General features: G+C 40.2%; 1 protein-coding gene across 2 annotated transcripts in view; it reads right to left on the bottom strand.

Moving 5' to 3' along the window:
- The window catches only part of NT5DC1 (5'-nucleotidase domain containing 1), a 140325-nt gene that overhangs the window by 21782 nt on the left and 106420 nt on the right, over positions 1 to 12123 (bottom strand). For both annotated transcript variants that reach the window (XM_045499341.1, XM_045499342.1), the window contains exons 7-8: positions 5437 to 5611; positions 3347 to 3444 (exon numbers count right to left, since the gene is read on the bottom strand). In XM_045499341.1, the coding sequence (XP_045355297.1) occupies positions 3347 to 3444; positions 5437 to 5611 (273 nt within the window). The remainder of the gene's footprint in view (positions 1 to 3346; positions 3445 to 5436; positions 5612 to 12123) is intronic.

Here is a 12123-nt window from a genome sequence, read left to right as displayed (position 1 = left end):
GCTGAAGACAGCAGGAGAAGAAAGGAAGGCTAAGATAGAATGCTGCCAAACATTAACCTTTAAAGAGAAATGTGATACCATGGATATTAGTTCCAAACTGACTAAAAACTCATGTAGACACTTTATAATATGAAATGTAGAATGCTTTGACATTAACATTAAGGAAAACTCCGTTTGAGAAATAAGGTGTGAAGCTTGGAAAATATGCCATTTAACCAAAAAGTTCACTGAACTGCATATATAGGACTGAATCAGACTTTTCTCTGGTTACTCTTCAAAGGAATAAATGTATTTGTCTTAAACATATGGAAGACTTTTCTTGTTTAATGGAAATCAGTGAATTCAACAACGATGGTCAACAAATTTTTCCTTTACTATTGTTAGCAATCTTTAGAAGATTACATACTGATTTAGAGGCTACATTTGTGTTGCTGTTTACTCATAGCTATTATTAACTACATAGTTTCATTTGTTTAAAAAAATTTCTTTTAATGCTTATTTACTTGTGAGAGAGAGACAGACAGACAGACAGAGTGTGAGCGGGGGAGCCGCAGAGAGAGAGGGAGACACAGAATCTGAAGGAGGCTCCAGGCTTTGAGCTGTCAGCACAGAGCACGACGCAGGGCTCGAACTCACGAACGGTGAGATCATGACCTGAGCCGAAGTCAGATCCTTAACCGACTAGCCACCCAGGTGCCCCCATAGTTTCATTTGTAAGAAAATAATTTTAATAACTTACTTTGTATTGATTTTGAGCACAATGAATATCTTACTGCAATAAAATATTTTGTTAAGAGAGAGAGAGAAAGATGAGGGGAAACCAGCAGTGGAAACAAAGTAGTTACAGGTAGGCAAAGACTCAGAATCAGCAGCAAAACAAACACTACAATACAACATCATGAATTAGAGAACCTTTTTTTAAAAATTTATTTATTTTGAGGAAGAGAGAGAGAGAGAGAGAGAGAGAGTGTGTGTGTGTGCGCGCGCGCAGGAGGGGCAGAGAGAGGGAGAGAGACAGAATCCCAAGCAGGCTCTGCACTGTCAGCATGGAGCTCTATGCCAGGCTCGAACTCATGAACCCTGAGATCATGACCTGAACTGAAGTGAAGAGTCAGACACTTAACTGACTGAGCCATCCAGGCACCCCAAGGGCATATTTTGTTCTTGTAAACTGAAGATATGAGAATATGCATATATGTCCATGAGAATGGTCTAGTACAGTTGTTTTCAATGATGGCAATTTTGGACCTCAGGGCAAATTTGACAATGTCTGGAGACACTTCTGGTTGTCACAAATTGGGAGGTGAGATGATTAGAGGCTAAGGATGCTGCTAAGCAGCCTACAACATATAGGACGGCACCCCCACTCCCACTAACAAAGAAATATCTGGCCCCAAATCTCAGGAGTGCAACAGTTAAGAAACCCTGGTCTAGCAGAAAGTGAGAAAGTGATGGTGGTTTTTATATACTGGTTTAATGTCTCATATAAATCCTTGCTGTTAAGAAATAACATCAGGGATTCAAATAATACTCTTTCTGTTAAACAAACAAACAAACAAAAATTAAATGTTTCCCCCCTCTTCACAAATTTGTATTTAAACACATAACTAAGTACTCAACAATGTTTATTTTTATCTGCAGGATTTTTGTATTTTCTTCCAAGAAAATCTATACCTGTTCTATACCTATTATAGTACATACGTTGTTCTACAGAGATTTTTATTAAATTTTCACACACACCAGTAACAGAAAACAATGCACATTAAAAATACACCAAATTTTTTAATACACTGGGGACCACAAATGTATTAACTTATGCTAACAAGTTACTGCATTTTTGCACTATGTCTGTTTAATTGAAAAGTATCGAGAGACAGAAGGATGAACTGTTTAAAAACTATTATGTAGAAGAACCTATCTGCAGTCTGGTTTCTATCTCCGTCATTCTCTCTGTATCACACATATAAGCCCATGGCTTTAAAATATCCTTCTATGAGTTAATGACTCTCCCAAATTTATACCCTGACCCTAAAGCTGTTCCCCTTGGACTCCACGCTCATCCATACAATTTCCTAATTGTTAGTCCCCGCTGAAGAATTTGTAGGCATGTCAAAACATGATTTCTTAATCACCACACCACCCCATACAAACTTTTCTTCTGTAACCTTCCTCATGGCTACATGAGGATTCACTCCTTTGCTCAATTCAAAAAAAAAAAAGAAAAATCAGCAAGTCATTTTTGATTATCTTTTCATCTGCTGCTTCTGAAAGCATCACCAAGTCCTACTGTCCATCTCCACAATGCATCTTAAATATGTCTCCTCTCCATCTCCAGTACTATCTCCTCAGACCAAACTACCACGGTGTCTTACTTGGGACACACTTAGTGCCTGGTTTCTTCTTCCCTCTCTCCCCCCGTCCCTCCCTCCCTCCCCCTCTCCCTCCCTTCCTTCCTACCTTCTTCCTTTCCTTTTCTCTCTTCTTTCTCTTTCTTTCTCTCTCTCTCTCTCTCTCTCTCTATTTTTGAGAGTGAGAGAGAGAGACAAAGCGCAAACAGGGGAGGGGCAGAGAGAATGGGAGACACAGAATCCGAAGCAGGCTCCAGGCTCTGAGCTGTCAGCACAGAGCCCGATGCGGCGCTTGAACTCCAACTGGGAGACTGTGATCTGAGCCTAAGTCAGGCACTTAACCGACTAAGCCACCTAGGCACCCCCATGGTTTTCCTCTTTCTATTCTTCCCACATTCAATCCATTCACCACCCTCAGCCAAAGAGCTCTCCAGATTACCTGTACACCTCAACTGAATGCTTCACATAGCTTGTGGAAGAAAATTCAAACCCATTTTCACAGTGTATGAGGCTGCGTGCTTCCCTAACTTCCCCGCCTCTCTCTTCCCATGAGTCGCTGGCCTCTTCTCCATCACTGGAACTGTCTCAAACTACTGCCACTCCTCCTCTGCTCTTCTCATTACCTGTCCCTCAGGTCCTGCCTGGTAAAAGTCACCTTTTCTGACTTTTTTTGGACAGGCCTTCCCTGGTCAGCCCCTCTAAAGTGCCCTCCTGGTTTACTCAGCAGGCAGGCATTTCCTGTTGTTTTTTTTTTTTTTTTCAGGCATATTTGTCATGACAGGTAACATGGCCTATGATCATCCCATGCATTTATTCACCTGCTAAGTAGCAGTGTTTGTTTATGCATTTCTGTGAGGGGGGAAGAAGACTTGGTATCACTTGTATACCCCTGGTTGTATTTAACACAGAACTTTGCACCTGATTGTCAGCCAACAGGTACTTACGAAGTACCTGAATGAACAAATCTTAAATAAGGAAGAAACAAAATGTTAACTCACCGAGCGTCCAGAAAGGTCTTTGACTTGGTAAATGGGAGAAGAAACCAGGCTTCAATGCGTTTGTAATCACAATGTCAAAAAGATCTGTAAAATCATTCCTAAAAAGCAACAATATTTTTCATAATTTTAAGAAATTAGAAAAATCCCATATAAAATAGAACTTCATCTTTACCTATCAGACAACAGAATCATTTCTTACCTTTTGATTAACTTTTGCATGCTTTCTATATATTTTATATACAGAAATAGGAAGTGGTTGAGCAAAACTTTTCCTGACGACACCTTGAAGTATAAACGTAAGGGGAAAAATGCGTATTAACTCGTTAACTCTGGGTGTGAAGCTTTCTCACGATGGTAATAGTTACAGTGAGTGAATTCAATGGCTTCTAACAACAAAAATATTCATGAGCTGTATCTTCAAATGTGGGCCCTGAACTTTGTCTCGATTTATTAGCAGGAAAAGGTATTGATAATTTTGTGTGTTACATGGGTCCTACAGAAAGCCAGCATGATCAAGTCAGGTGATATCTTTTAGAGTGTTCACATAGGAAGAAGGCATCTTCTTTTGAAAATCAGTGTGCTCTTATAATGTGGTAATTTTTAGATAACAACAATAATTGTTTTTTGGCCTGTATTTAATACTACATTAAGGATCATTTGGGATGGCAAAGGGTAGATGGGATTCATTATAGCAATGGGGAAGACAGTAACTACAAATCTAAACTATGCTAAAGAGACCGTAAGATAGGAAGAAAAACTTTGGTTATCTATGCTAATGACAAAGAAGGTAAGAGTGCTTATTCTGAAGCATGGTCCCACTATCAGGACAGCAAATAGTCTCACAGTCTGAGAGGCACTGGGCAAGGCATCCAGGATTTCCACCTTAATTCACTTCAAGGACCCCAGGTTTATGTATTATTAAAAAGCAGAAAATCTACTGGCAGATCTAAGTATATCACAGACCCATCTAGGCTCACATGTGCTGAGGAACATGGACACCAGGAGGCTAAACAAGTCAGCCAGAGGTCAGTTGTGAGGGTTAAACTGGCTTCACACTCCCAGCAATTCAGTATTTGCTGAAATCCTAGGAAACGTTAGGGAGATCTAGTAGCCCATTTTAGAATCTGGCTCTGAGCATGGATATTCCCTGGTATTGCTCACAAGAATGACAGAAGTATTAAGACTTCCTGAAACTTATCAACTACTCTCATACTTCATCTGTGTTACGCTTATTTAAACTCCCCTCTCACACCTCTGAGGTATTACTGTCCCATTTTTTTTTTTTTAATTTTTTTTTTTCAACGTTTATTTATTTTGGGGACAGAGAGAGACAGAGCATGAACGGGGGAGGGGCAGAGAGAGAGGGGGACACAGAATAGGAAACAGGCTCCAGGCTCTGAGCCATCAGCCCAGAGCCCGACGCGGGGCTCGAACTCACGGACCGCGAGATCGTGACCTGGCTGAAGTCGGACGCTTAACCGACTGCGCCACCCAGGCGCCCCTATTGTCCCATTTTTAAGATGACGAAATCGAGGATGAGAGAGGTGCAAGAACATACCTCAGGTCTCAGAGCAAGTTGCAAGGTAGGCCTTGAACCCATATGTGTCTTAAGTCTGTGCATTTGTACTGCCTCGATTTTCAAGGATGTCAGGCCCATCACCAGCTGTGCAAAATGGTGAAGTACACGGCTCCCCACTCAAATGGCTAGAGGCGCTGTACTCCAGGTCTGTATGTATCTGGGAGTGAAACCTACAACTCCATGTCCTCAACAGTCATCCAAAGCTGAGAAACCAAATTCATGGAGCACTGCTTGAAGGACATGTCGTTTATCAACCTTTCAGAACATCTAAAGCCCAGACCACCGGTGGGCTTTTAGCATCCTGGCCCCCGGAACACTGCTTTGCTAAACTGTACCTGGGTGGTGTTGCTGTCGACAGATGTTGAGGGATGTTACGAGAAACAACTACATGTCTCTCAGCATTGTCTAATATAAGGATACGGTCACGGTCAAGCACTTTTAAAATAGCACTAGCCTAATTTGTTATCCAGGATTGTAGAAGACCATGAAAAGGGAATGACTCATTACTTACCCAAGAATATATTCACAGAGAAGTCGACAGTAATCACTGTGAGAACTTGTAATTAACAACAGAATTTTCCCAGCATTCTTTAGCTGTCGAAGCCACTTTTTCACAGATTCAGGACAAGTGTGTAAATATCTGCCTGGATCTCTCTTTATTTCTGGAAAATATATTCCACAGTTTTCTGAAAAATAAAAATGTCAAAGAGATTTTTCTTTAAAAAAATTGTTTGAGAGGAGGGGCCAACGTAGCAGAGAAGTAGGGGGATCCGAAGTTCCCTTGTCTCTCCAACAAAGCAGTGTTGAAGCCAAAGGACTTTGAACTCCAAAAGTCCAGGAGACAGACAGATTCACTTCTAAAAAAAATTGTTTGACTCTGTATATTCTTCAAACAAGTTCATCTCTCTCAAAGCTATAGATAAAAAGAGAAAAACTTGGTTCAAACATAGCAATGATGCCATTGCTAACTGCTTCTTAAGAATACTTCCTGGGGGCGCCTGGGTGGCGCAGTCGGTTGGGCGTCCGACTTCAGCCAGGTCATGATCTCGCGGTCCGTGAGTTCGAGCCCCGCGTCAGGCTCTGGGCTGATGGCTCAGAGCCTGGAGCCTGTTTCCGATTCTGTGTCTCCCTCTCTCCCTCTCTCTCTGCCCCTCCCCCGTTCATGCTCTGTCTCTCTCTGTCCCAAAAATAAATAAACGTTGAAAAAAAAAAAAAAAAAGAATACTTCCTGTTCTGTGGGGCGCCTGGGTGGTGCAGTCGGTTAAGCGTCCGACTTCAGCCAGGTCACGATCTTGCGGTCCGTGAATTCGAGCCCCGCGTCGGGCTCTGGGCTGACGGCTCAGAGCCTGGAGCCTGTTTCCGATTCTGTGTCTCCCTCTCTCCCTGCCCCTCCCCCGTTCATGCTCTGTCTCTCTCTGTCCCAAAAATAAATAAACGTTGAAAAAAAAAATTTAAAAAGAATACTTCCTGTTCTGGGGAGTCTGGGTGGCTCAGTCGGTTAAGCATCTGACTTCAGCTCAGGTCATGATCTTGCGGTTTGTGAATTTGAGCCCTGCATCCGGCTCTGTGCTGACAGCTGGGAGCCTGGAACCTGCTTTGGTTTCTGTGTCTCCCTCTCTCTCTACCCCTCTCCTGCTCGTGCTCGATCTCTCTCTCAAAAATAAATAAACATTAAAAAAAAAGAGAATATTTCCTATTCTTTACTTAAGGACATGATGAATGAAAATGTCAACTGAGAATGTTGGATATTTGATAAGAACTGATAAACTATTGAAATAGATAACAGAGGTGCCTGGGTGGCTCAATCGGTTAAGTGACTGACTGTTGATTTCACCTCAGGTCATGACCTCATAGTTCTCAAGATTGAGCCCCGAGTCAGGCTCTGAGCTGACAGCATGGAACTTGCTTGGGATCCTCTCTTTCCCTCCCTCTCTCTGCCCCTCCCCCACTTGTGCACTCTCTCTCAAAATAAATAAAAACTTAAAAAAATAGATAACATAAAAAAGAATATAATCAGCAGGGTTTTTTAATTTCTTGAAAAAATGTTTATTTTCGAGAAAGAGAAAACATTCTCATGTGGGTGCAAGTGAGCAAATGGGGAGGAGCAGAGAGGGGAACAGAGGATCTGAAACAGACTCTGCACTGACAGCAGAGAGCCCGATGTGGGGCTTGAACTCACAAATCATGAGAACATGACCTGAGCCGAAGTAGGACATTTAACCCACTGAGCCACCCAGGCGCCCCTAATCAGCAGTTTTGAATCCAAAAAAAACCTTACTGCATTTGGAATGTCAATTAATAAATATTCTTTCAATCATTCAACAAATATTTGCTAAATACAAACGACAAATAAGTATTCAGATAATGCCCCAGAAAGGCATCTTTGGCATGAAGCCAGTGAGAGGGGAGCTGGGTTCTTCAGAGTCACAACTGTGTTGCAGATGGAATTCAGACTAGAAAGCCAGTCTAGTACAGACTGTGAGAGGTGCTGAGATGTCAAATGGAAAAACCAGCTAGAAAAGGTCAGAAGGCACTGCAACTGACAGCAAAAGGACTTTAATCACTGAGCAGGGCCAGCAGGCGCTGACCCTTTGAGTCTTTAGAGAGTCCAAGGGGTCAGTCTGAGCTCTGGGACAGATGGTGCCAGTATCTCCAGAAGTTCTGGTCAGACCCACCCACAATGCTTGTCAGGGTGCCTTGAGAGTGGTGCATACTTAGCAGACACTTGCAGGTTTGCCTGAAATGCTACTAGATTCATAAAGTACTTCAGAGACATTGTTCTATGAGGGGTAGCATTAATAAGCAGAAAAAGAGAACCCAACTTCTTTAACTACTAAGAAAAGGACACAAGCATAAACAAAACCACAGGAGAAAGAGCTTGTAATGAATGATAAACTCTGCCACAGATGTGGGCTATACCTTTAATTCTGTACAGTCTCATGCACTTAAAATAACAGATAATCAAAGTTATTATTTCAAGAATAGCAGGAGGAAGAAGAGTCTCTAACCAAAAGCCAAAATGAAACAAAGACCAGAAATGGTAGCAAACACTGTTGTCTGCCTGCCCAAATCCCACCGCTTCTCCTTGGCTGGAGACACTGCTTTTCTATGAGGCTGCACCCTCTTCTGAGGGGCTGGGTGCTCAGGGAGGTCATGGGTCTCTACCAGTTGAACCTGTCTTGGTGATTCCTTCCGCCTGCAGTGCAGTGAATTGTTTAGGAAGTGCTGGAGACCCGTGCCTGGCCACTGGGACCTGAGAACTCTGAGACTCTCTGGAATCTTGAATACACCACTGAGAAGACATCTACATACGAGTATATGTCCCCTCTTCTACTCTGTGCTTTGCTAGGCTTGCACATTCCACCTAGAAGGGCAGCAGCTCTCCTCAACACAAAGCTCATGTCTGACATAACCAGGATGGCCAAGCGGAAATCTGAAAGGAACCTGGGTTCCTGATGACATCATCAGGTCTCTGATTAAGACACTGAATGAACTAACCATTGCTGAAGGTACCAGCCAAACTGGGGACTTCCGGTCACATGACTCAATTTAACAACAGCTTAAATATCAAGTATATCTCTTATTTGTAGCCTACAATCCCTCTACTCAGAAAATGATATACTGCAAGAATTAATCACAACCAGACCAAAAAATAACAACCCCCACCCCCTCCCACGTTACAATATGAGAATAATATACAGACATAAAGAGACCCAGAACAAAAACAAAGTTCACACTCTTCTTGTGTTTTGCCGTACAGGAACACTATGTAAATCTCTCTGATCTCTTAATATTGTACAAACTATGTAATGACCCTTAAATAAAAGTCTACAGAGAAGAGAAGGTAGTAGTAAGAAAGGGCTAATTTAAGGCAGAGAAAATTAATAAAATGAAATAGCTAAGAATTTGTTTGGTGAATGATTATCGAAGTAAAGGGCAGAGGCAGTGTCTCTCTCAGAATTTCCCAGAAAAACAAAGCTTCTATAGCAATAGAACTATTACGGGATGGAAAACAAAAGGTATGTGTATATAATGCTGAAAACATTTACATACTTAAGCATCTATATTCAGAAACGACAGCTGAGGGGCTCCTGGGTGGCTCAGTCGGTTAAGTGGCAGACTTCAGCTCAGTTCATGATATCCTAGTTTGTGGGTTTGAGCCCCGCATCAGGCTCTGAGCTGACAGCTCCAAGCCTGGAGCTTCGGATTCTGTGTCCCCCTCTCTCTCTACCCCTCCTCTGTTCACTCTCTCTCTCTCAAAAATAAATAAACATTAAGAAAAAAGAAAGAAAGAAACGACAGCTAAGAAAAAAGGCTATTTTTTCCTTAGCTATATGTGCTCAGTGCCATCTAGTGATCAAAATATGAATTACTGCTACAAAACTATTCCATTTCCAAATGAATAACAAAATAAAGCACGTACATTTAAATACTGTATTTGAAAATTCTTGCCTAAATCAGTTTTATTAGTTTTCTTTAGAGTTAATCCAAAAGAGTCCAAACATAATACTTTAGTTGGAGAAAATGACTCTCTGTGGCAATAATATGGGTGTCCTCATTTTGTTCACAAGACAAATTAAGGTGAACTAAAAAAGGTAAGTCCTGTACAAACAGTTGCCCAATAGTAGACTATGGGTCGCTATTATTATAAACAATCACTGGCTGCTGTTGGGGAATATATAGTTATTCCCGTAACCTCAAATCGTTAAAGGAACAGGAGATATAACTACACAATACACATCCATCTTCTTTAAATTTTATTTTTATTGCAATCTGGCTGACATATAAGCATTGTGTAAGTTTAAGATGTACAATGTGTTGATCTTCTGTATTTCTATATTGCAATATGATTACTACCTTAGCGTTTGCTAGTACCTCTATCATGTCACATAACTATCTTTTCTTTTTTGTGGTGGGAACAATTAAGATCCAGTCTCTTAGCAATTTTGGAGTTTCTAATATAGTACTGTTGTCTATAATACACACTCATATTTTTATTGAACTAAATCAAGGTATTAAACCAAAGGAAGTTAGGTTGAACACACTGCATTGGATAATAATGGTCTATTAAATTATCTCCTTGAAGTGACTGTAACCTCCTAAGGGTAGGGAGCCTGACTTTCTGCTACATGGACCAGTCATTCAATGAATGAATACTTAAATTAGTGCAGGGGCAGACCCAGGGATATTTATGTTTATTTAAAGTCAAAGTAATAATATGATTTGTAGCATATAATCTAACTGTGAATGACAAAAAGTTGTCTTATTCATGTCCTGTCAAAGTCATTGTATCTAAATTACCTTCCATTTTTTTTACCCCTACTGAAAAAATCATGTTTAAATATAATTTTATCTTGATAAATTAACACTGACTGCACAAGATGGGGAATTTACACCTAAGGTAGAAGGAAAGGAATGGTCTTGTTTGTTCTCAACACACAAAGTCGCCTGTGTTTTTACTTAACTTTAAAGCAATTCTATTTCGCTGCCCCTTTATATAACTCATTTTCCTAGTCTTTGCATCCCTCTCACATCCTTAGATGCTGGTATTTTCTGTATACAGATGGGATTAAAAGTACATTTTTTAAAAAGCTAGTTCTAAAGAATAAAAGTTTACTAGCCCTCTTATATTAAGAATATTGGTTAATAAAGAGTCAAGAAAATAATAGCAAAGTGTTGCAACAATCTGATATGCACATGAAATGTCCTGCTTGTATCAAACATGACTGAGGATTTGGGGACCTCTTGTGGTTAAAAAAAAAAAAAGCACAACTGGAACATTAAAAACACTTTTTTAGTTTAACAGACAATTGTGCCACATCACTATTTTTATTATCATGGAATAAGTAAGCATTTTTCTTGTTAACTGTGTCACTACTGTTTGTGTGATTTGTGGCTGGAGTTTTCAAAGCTCTTGGCCAAGGGGATTAGAGATGCTGGGATGCCAACACCTCCACCATCAGCCTCCACTTAAGGTCTGTTGCTCCCACTGCAGAACATGATACAGGAGAGATTAAAATGTTTACAACCTTTACAAGTTATAGAACAGCATGTTAGTGAAGAGCTGAAATGTTTAGCTCTAAACTGTTCAAATGAACCTGCTGCAAGAGATGATATAATTAATTTTCTGAAATTAATTACATTTCAGAAATGTACACTACATAAATTTGGGGCCAAGAGATGCTGAAATATTTTTTGAAGGATAACAGAGATAAGCAATCTCAGACCTTGTCTGATAAAGAGAAAGCTTTTATTTATAGAGGGCAAACGATGAAACAAATTTAATATTAGGACAGACCTCCTGTTTAGGGTCCCTTTATGGTTTTTTTTCTATCTAATATATTTGTAAATAAAGAAATCTAGAATATCTAGGTTGAGTGAAGTGAAAATCTACATGCTAAATATAGTGGTTGGTAAAGGACAACAAATAAGAATTGGAAAATGAAGTATATAATGTAATGAAAAATCATTTATAAAATTTATACTTAAACAGTATTTGACTTCTTTCTCTGTATCGTGACCTACTTGGAAGATTCTGATTTAATTGGTCAGGGCTGGGGTGATGACACTGGTATATATTTTTTTAAGTTTATTTAGGTATTTTGAGAGAGAGAGAGAGAGAGAGAGAGAGAGAGAGAGAGAGAGTGCAAGTGGGGTAGGGGCAGAGAGAGATGGAGAAAGAGAATCCTCAGCAGGCTCTGTGCTGTCAGCTCAGAGCTTGATGTGGGGCTCAATTTCCTGAATTGTGAGATCATAACCTGAGCTGAAATCAAGAGTCAGAAGCTTAACTGACTGAGCCACCCAGGTGCTCTGACACTGATATTTTTTTTAAAAGCTCCCCAAGTAACTTTAATGTGCAGCTAGGATTAACGATTATTACTCTAAGATCTAAGAACTAGGACTCTTGCTATTATTCTATATCCTGCCTTCCTCATTGTATATCATAGGCTCTCAGAGGACAGAGCTTCTTAATTTTACAGTATCTTTATAAGTTAACATACAGCCTTATACCTAATAGGCAATCAATACATATTAATTTCTGTTGATGTGTGATGTCACACATAGGCACACTGAATGAAGGACCTTGTCTGATAAAGAGAAAGCTTATGCTGGAGACCAGTGTGAAGAGAAGGGAAAGGATATGAGGGTTGAAAATTTATAAATTTTATTTTTTTTTTTTTTAATTTTTTTTTTTAAT

The sequence above is a fragment of the Leopardus geoffroyi genome, chromosome B2 (genome assembly GCF_018350155.1).
Source record: "Leopardus geoffroyi isolate Oge1 chromosome B2, O.geoffroyi_Oge1_pat1.0, whole genome shotgun sequence".
In the NCBI taxonomy this organism is placed as follows: Eukaryota; Metazoa; Chordata; class Mammalia; order Carnivora; family Felidae; genus Leopardus; species Leopardus geoffroyi.
This window is presented reverse-complemented; position numbering and strand designations above follow the sequence as displayed.